The sequence below is a fragment of the Tamandua tetradactyla genome, chromosome 20 (assembly GCF_023851605.1).
Source record: "Tamandua tetradactyla isolate mTamTet1 chromosome 20, mTamTet1.pri, whole genome shotgun sequence".
NCBI lineage: Eukaryota > Metazoa > Chordata > Mammalia > Pilosa > Myrmecophagidae > Tamandua > Tamandua tetradactyla.
In genome coordinates, this window is record NC_135346.1 from 20,615,195 (window position 1) to 20,622,917 (window position 7,723).

At 48.2% G+C, this 7,723-nt stretch overlaps 1 protein-coding gene across 1 annotated transcript; it reads left to right on the forward strand.

Annotated features, from left to right (window-relative positions):
• SLC35A4 (solute carrier family 35 member A4) lies at nt 1-1,864 on the forward strand. Its single transcript, XM_077137188.1, has one exon. The coding sequence runs from the start codon at nt 7-9 to the stop codon at nt 979-981; it is 975 nt and encodes a 324-aa protein (XP_076993303.1). The 5' UTR covers nt 1-6; the 3' UTR covers nt 982-1,864.
• The last annotated feature ends 5,859 nt before the right edge of the window (nt 1,865-7,723 follow it).

Sequence of the window (7,723 nt, forward strand, 5' to 3'; positions counted from 1 at the left end):
GTGGGCATGAGTATAGAGGATGGGGGTATGTCAGGCCTGGGCCGTCCCAGGCAGGCCCGCTGGACCCTGATGCTACTCCTGTCTACTGCCATGTATGGTGCCCATGCCCCACTGCTGGCACTGTGCCATGTAGATGGCCGCGTGCCCTTCCAGCCCTCCTCGGCTGTGCTACTGACTGAGCTGACGAAGCTGCTGTTGTGCGCTTTCTCCCTCCTGGTGGGCTGGCAGGCATGGCCCCAAAGGACCCTACCCTTTCGCCAGGCTGCCCCCTTCGCACTATCAGCCCTTCTCTACGGGGCTAACAACAACCTAGTGATCTACCTTCAACGATACATGGACCCCAGCACCTACCAGGTGCTCAGCAATCTCAAGATTGGAAGTACGGCCCTGTTCTACTGCCTCTGCCTTCAGCACCGCCTCTCTGCTCGTCAGGGGTTAGCACTGCTACTGCTGATGGCAGCTGGGGCCTGCTATGCAGCTGGTGGCCTCCGGGACTTCCGTAACACCCTTCCTGGGCCCCATCCAGCAGCTGGTGCTGGCCCCATGCCCTTGCATATTACCCCCCTGGGACTGCTGCTCCTTCTCCTATACTGCCTCATCTCAGGCTTGTCGTCTGTATACACAGAGCTGCTCATGAAGCGGCAGCGGCTGCCCCTGGCACTTCAGAACCTCTTTCTTTACACTTTCGGCGTACTCCTGAACCTAGGTCTGCACGCAGGCAGCGGCTCCGGTCCTGGCCTCCTAGAGGGTTTCTCAGGATGGGCAGCTCTCATGGTGCTGAGCCAGGCACTAAATGGATTGCTCATGTCAGCTGTCATGAAGCATGGCAGCAGCATCACACGCCTCTTTGTTGTGTCCTGCTCACTGGTAGTAAACGCCATCCTCTCAGCAGCCCTGCTGCAGCTGCAACTCACAGCCGCCTTCTTCCTGGCCACATTGCTCATCGGCCTGGCTGTGCACCTGTACTATGGCAGCCGCTAACCTCCTGACCCTGACCCTGTAGACTGAGCGCCACCATCAGAGCCGTCTCCTAGTCCTCTCCTGCCCTCAGCAGCCTGGAAACAAGTGCCTTGTGAGAAAAGCTGGAAAGGGAGAGCAGCCAGGTCAGTGTCTGGAGGTCAATGGATGAAGGTGTACCCCTGGAAGACCAGAAGAGTGGGTTTTGTTAAGGAAACTCTTAATATCCCCCAAGTCCTTCCAGACTAGGAGTTAAGGGAATCTAAATACTGAGGCCTAAGAAATGACCACATCCCTAATGGGGGAGATTCCATGCTTCATCCTGTATTAATGCAGTTACTCAAGGGGACTATGGGACCCAAATGGCTTTGCTTGCCTACTGTGGTCACTCACCAGTCCAGCCATAGTGCATGACCTCCCCAAAAGGGATACTCACCCTTCATGATCATGAAAAAAAGGTCAGATTGCCACAGATTACACAACCATCATCCAGGCCATTCTGCCAAGCTTCTCCAGCTCTAGTGGCACCTGAAGACATGCCGCCTCCTCCCTCCACAGTGCTACTCCCACACCCTTTTTCCTGGAAACCCCAGAGGGCTGGGGCTTGACTCATCTCAGGGAATTTTCCCCCTGGGCCCTGGCCTAAGCCTACACTCCAAATCTCTGCTTACCCCAAGGTCTCCTTTAAGCCCACTGTCCCCTCTAAGGCTCCTAGGAGGCATCATCCTTCCCATTCTGCGTCCTACTTCTGCCTAACTGTCCCAGGTCCCAACAGCCTGGGGAATCTCTAAACAGAGTGACCTGGAGCTAGGCACAAGGAAACTTATATAGCTCAATCAGTGTCTCTTAACTATATAAGCAATAAGGTCTTAATAAAGTGTTCTGGGGTTTAGGTTCTTAAAATTGGTCATGATTGTCTTGTGTCTTCTGTGTTACACAGCTTCCCTCAAACATACTTTTGTTCACCTGGTGTCCTGAGTATGTTTATCTGGGGTAAGTTCTGGACTAGGAGACAAAGTCTCCCATCTGTTGCCAAGGGCATCATTTTCTTTGGGGTCTCCATGGAGCTGAGACTACTCCCTATTACAGAGCTTTTCACCTAGAACTGAAGCAAAAACTTGGGGCCCTGGGGAGTTTGGAGGGAGTCTTGTGACCAGAAGGTCCAGTTAGGCCCAGCACAACAAATTGTAAACTGTAGACTAGAAAACTCTTTAAGATCCCAGTTTAGTTTTATTCTCATTTACCCCTGTTCTCTCACAAGATATTCCTGCCTGTTATCTGTTCTCATGGCAAGAGGAGTGTCAGACCCTGCTCCTATGGTAGAGTACCTGTTGAGATTTAAAAAAAATAAGAGTCCTGAGACCTACCCCACACCTAATGAAGCAGAATCTTAGACAGTCGACTTTGGGAATCTTTATATTTTTGGCAAGCTCCTTAGGTGATTCTGATGCACTGAAGCTAGCAAACCACTGTTTCTTCATTGTAGAGCTATAGCCAGCCATACCTGAATTTGATTTCTGGCTCCGCCCATTCATTAGGTGACTGTCCTTGGACAATTATGTTACCTCTTTGAGCTTTAGATGCCTTATCTCTGAAGTGAGGATCAAATGGTACCTACTATATAGGATAGCTGAAAAGGTTAAATGAAATAATGAATGGGAGTGGCTGTTAATCCATGAGGGTTAGGTTGGTTTTTGTGTCCCACCTTCCACTCCCATCTCAGACCCTGAAGGATGAGGAGAGAAGAAACTGTCCTTGATGGATTCCAGATCACCAGGTTTCTCCTCAGAGCAGAAATCCAGGTTGAATGCCCCTCACCTAGTCTGCACCCTGCCGAAACTGCTGGTTCTGGGCTTGGAGCTCCTGGTTCTGAGTGGCAAGGTTGATGGTGTCTTGCAGGATGCCAGCCAACAGGTTGTGGTGATGATGTGCTGTAGTCATGGCCTGTTCCTCCCATAGTCCCCGCCAGGCTTGAAACACCTGTGCCCCGATTCAGAGGCCCATCAGCCATCTGCGAAGCCACTTTAAGTCCTTCCCTCTGTCCCCACTGACCTGCAGCATATGGCATGTCTGTGCTCGGGCAGCCTGCACATGCCAGCTGTACAGGGCTACCAAGTCCTGCTTTGCAGTGTCCCGCTCTGCCTGAAGGCCCTCCAGCTGCAGTCTCAGCACTGTCTGCTCCCGGTGCCATCTCTGTCTCTCCTTAGAGGCCTTCAGTGATAATACATACCCTGGTTAAGTGCTGCCTGTGTGCCGGGCACTGTGCTCAATACTTCATGTGTATTATCTAATTGTATTCAATAACCATGTAGGGTTGCCGTTTTATAGATTTAGAAACAGTGGATTAGAGAAATAACCCAGTCTGCCCAAAATCACATGGCTAGTGAGGGATACAGCTGAGATGACACCTTTCAGTGGTTTACCATCATCCTCTTGGAAAGTTTAAATACTGAAGCATAGCACACAGGACCTCTGTCTTTGTGGCCTTGCCACTGACTGTTCACCCTCTAGGCTTCGGCCAGACTGGGCAGTTTGCAGTTCCTTGAAGCCCACATTCCTTCCCTTTGGACCTTCGCACGCACAGTATTGTCCTTTCTCATAATAGGCCTTTCCCACCCCACCCCCACCCCCACAAAAGTATTTGTTTCTTAATTCTGTCACATTATATTTACCTAGTATCTCTATGATGAGCAGAATTTTCCCCTGTAGAACTGAGTCTTCCAAATTTCCCAGGCTGATTTCTGTTTGTCCTTTAAGTCTCAGCTTAGAGACCATCTTTAATTAACCCCAGCCTGGGTCAGGTACCCTTTGTCCCCATAAGCCCTATATCCCCCACCACACTGCTCAGCACTGAGTATTACCCCATCTGTCCCCCGTTCATGTCTGAAAGCCATGAGAGAGGATATGGGCAAGTCTATTGTGATTGACACTGAATCCCAGACTCCAGCATAGTGCTTGGCCCAATTATAAGGAGCTTACAGGCTCTCTACTTGACTGCTCACCTTCTCTCCAGCAGCCAGGTCTTTGAGCTGGTCATCTGCCACCACCTCCTCCTGTTCCAAATGCATCAGCTCTTCTTGGATCTGAATTTGATGCTGCTCTCTCAGTCTCTGCCTCCGGGCCTGGGCCAAGAAGAACCGCACGACCTGTCAGTCCTTGGTGTGGTCAGCCTAGGCTCAGCCAGAAGCTCAGGCATGCACATAGCTTTGAAACCCAGGGCCTAACTTTTCCAGCAGAACTCTCATCATCAGGGCTGTTCCCAGAACCTGGGAGTCAGTGTAGCCTAGGCAGGCTCAGAGGCAGTGAAGAGAGGGGGAAAGATTGGCTCTGCCAACAGGTGTGATAGAGGCCCTAATTTTCACACGTCCCTAGCCCAATCCTGTAGAAACATAGTCTCTTTCCCATTCCTTTCCCTTGGGAATCCATTAGTCCTTCAGGTCCTTTGTTTGCTGGATGCTCCATATTTCTCCCAGATAAAGGTGTAGGGGCAGAATCTGAGATGATGGTATGGTAGCCCATGACAAACTCTGGGATCTGTCCTGTAGCTACTTGTTGAAGAGTGCTTTGAAATCTATTGCTTTTTTCTTTCTTTGCTTTGTATATATGTTATATTATACAATTTAAAAAGTTAAAAAAAAAAAGTTAAGAAAAAATTAGACCTAAAAGTCACCCGCAGAGAACCTCTTTTATTGCTTAGATGTGGCGTCTTTCTCTCTAAGCCGACACACCAAGTGAACTCACTGCCTCCCCATCCCCCCACCCCCTGCTATGTGGGAAATGACTCCCAGGAGTGTAAATTTCCCTGGCAATGTGGAACAGAAATCTCAGGATGATCCAGCACCCGGTACCAAGGGATTGAGAAAACATTATTGATGAAAAGGGGGAAGAGAGAAATTAGACAAAACAAAGTGTCAGTGGCTGAGAGATTTCAAACACAGTCAAGAAGCTCTCCTAGAGGTTATACTTATGCATTATATAGATATCCCCTTCTTGGTTTAGGGTGTATTGGAGTGGCTGGAGGGAAGTACCTGAAACTATAGAGCTGTGTTCCAGTAATCATGTTTTTTGAAGATGATTGTATAATGATGTAGCTTTTACAGTGTAACTGTGTGATTGTAAAACCTATGTCTGATGCTCCTCTTATCTAGGGTATGGACAGATGAGTAAAAAATTAAAAAGTAATAGGGGGAACAAAGGTTAAAATAAATTGAGTAGATTGAAATACTAGTGGTCAATGAGAAGGAGGAGTAAGGGGTATGGTATATATGAGTTTTTCCTTTTGTCTTTTTTATTTCTTTTGCTGGAGAGATGCAGGTGTTCAAAAAATGATTATAGTGATGAATACACAACTATGGGATAAAAAAAAAAAAAGGTGTAGGGGCAGGATAAGTAGAAGGTAGATTAGCTGGGCTCTGCAAGTTCTATCCCCTCCCTACTTCCCTAACACATTCCAGTTTTTCCTGGAATAGGTGAGATGTTACCTGTTCTTCAGAGTTCCTGAGAGGATGCTTTTTGTGGAGACCAGGTCCTAGAGGTGCTGTTTTACCTGCCGCTAGAGGGAAATGCAATTAAGCAGGCCACAGGTGGAAAAGACACCCAGTTCCACCCCAAGCCCAAGACCCACCTTGGGGCTCACTCTGGAGGCCTGTGCTATGGCTTGCTCCTGAATCTATCACCTGTTGGGAAGATATTGCAATTGGGAATTTCACAGTCGCAATATACCAGGACAAGGTGGGTGAAGCTTTGGGATATGAAATCAGATCAGAAGGGCCCTAGCTCTTCCTTTCTTAGTTGTACGACATCAAACTAGCCTTTTGAGTCTGCGTTTCCTTATCCATAAAGTGTTACTGATAAAAGTCCACTCTCAGAAGTTTTTTAGAGATAATGAGATAATGCACCTAAAGCACTGAGCAGAGTATTAGGCACATGCTTAGCAAGTGGAAGTTAGCATGCCTAATTCCCAAGGCCCAAGGTTCTGTAGAGACAAGTAATAAAAGGGAAGAGAAGGACCAGGAGAGGTTGTGGACAGCATGGGTGAGGGGTTGGGGGCTATGTTCAGTTCTAGCCACCAGCAGCAAATCATGGAAATGGGAGAGAGACACCACCCACTTCTGCACAAGAGATGCCATGCAGCACAGGGGTATGAAGGGAGCACCATGTTAGAAGTCTTAAGTACTTGGGTTTGATTGCACCACTCTTCCCTCTGATTATCCCTGTGACCCTGAGCACATCTCTTCTCTGAGCCTGTCTGCTCACATGAAAAGTAGGAGCAATGATTTCTTGTCTGCTTAAAATACTTTTGTGTCTCTTTCTTGACCTTCAAGACACTAGAGTCCGAACAGCTCGACATTTAAAAAGCCCTGTGTGGCCTGGCCCCTACTTCCCTCTCTAATTCTTCTCTCCTGACTCTTTTTCTCTCAAGCTCTATTCTCTAGCAAATTGAGCTGCTTGCAGTCCCCCAAAGAGAACAAGCACTTGCTTACCCTTTGAGTCTTTGCCTGATCTTTTCTCTGCCTGCAGTGTTCACTCATCTTTGCTGGCCACCTCCTGCAGGAGTCACTTCCTTCATGAAATCTTCCTTTTCTCTCTTGCCAAGGCTAACTTAGATGCCCTACAGAACCCTGCATTTATAGACCCTTTAGAGCACTAACCATAGTGTTGTAGCTGTTTCTGTCCAGCAGGCTGTAAACTCCATGAGGTCAGGGATTTTCCAGGGTCTGCACAGCATATAATACATGGTCGATGCTTGAGAATGAATAAATCAGTAAATTAATGAATGAATGAAGAGACCTCTCAGAGCACTCTGTAAACAGGAAAAAGAAAGGGCTCCCAAGAGGTTGGCTGAAGGACATACTTGTGGTTCTGGGAGACCCATGGACTCAGCTTTGACCCCTCTGAGTGTCTGGCTTCCTGGACGCTGACTCCGGGCTTTTACCACCTACCAAGAGAGGGTACAGTGACATCCAGCTATTACCAGCCCAGGTGCCTCCAGGCCTCACCTTTCTCACCTGCAGCTCCCGCAGTGCCCAGCCTAGCCAGCTGAGCCCACCATCCGTCAGGGTGGCTCCAAGAAGAGCTGAATGCAGGGTTCTGAGACCAGCCCGGCGGGCCTGGGCTTCCTCTACTGCATCTCACAAGGTTGGCATCACCTGTTTCACTTGCACCCTCCTTCTCGAGGCCCCCAGCAGGGCAGCCTGGAGCAAGCTCAGGGAGCAGCCTAGTAACATAAGACTCAGAGTGAATTTCTCAATACTCTGAACTCCAAAGTACACTGCCTGTAATAATTTAATTTGTATTACTAATACTATTCATAAGAACAGCCTTTACACATGCTTGATGGCACTGTGCTCAGGTTTTTAATGAATTCCCTCCTATTATTCACTCAGTACTCCAATGAGGCCAAACTCTAATTTATCCTGCCTCCCCCTACGTTTGCCAGATGAGTCAACTGAAGCTCAAAGCAGCCAAGTAAGTGACAGAGCTGAATCAAGCCCAGTCCTGTCTGATGCTAAAGCCTGTGCCCTTAATCATTATATCAAACTGGTCTGTAGATAAACATTTACTTGTCTGTCCCCCATGGCTTTACCCATCAAGGTACAGACTGCCCCAGCTCATCTTCCTCATTCCTCAGGGCTTGGCACAAGGGAAGTTCTGGGAAAATGTTGGCCAAATGAATGTGTGTTTGTTGATTCTGGAGTCAGAGGGCCTGCTTTTTTTTTTTTTTTTTTTTTTTAACTCTTTTATTGTGTAAATTTTCAAACACCTA

Bases quoted from the DNA above. Each gene is read 5' to 3' on its own strand.
- SLC35A4 (XM_077137188.1), top strand. From the start codon at position 7: ATGAGTATAGAGGATGGGGGTATGTCAGGCCTGGGCCGTCCCAGGCAG.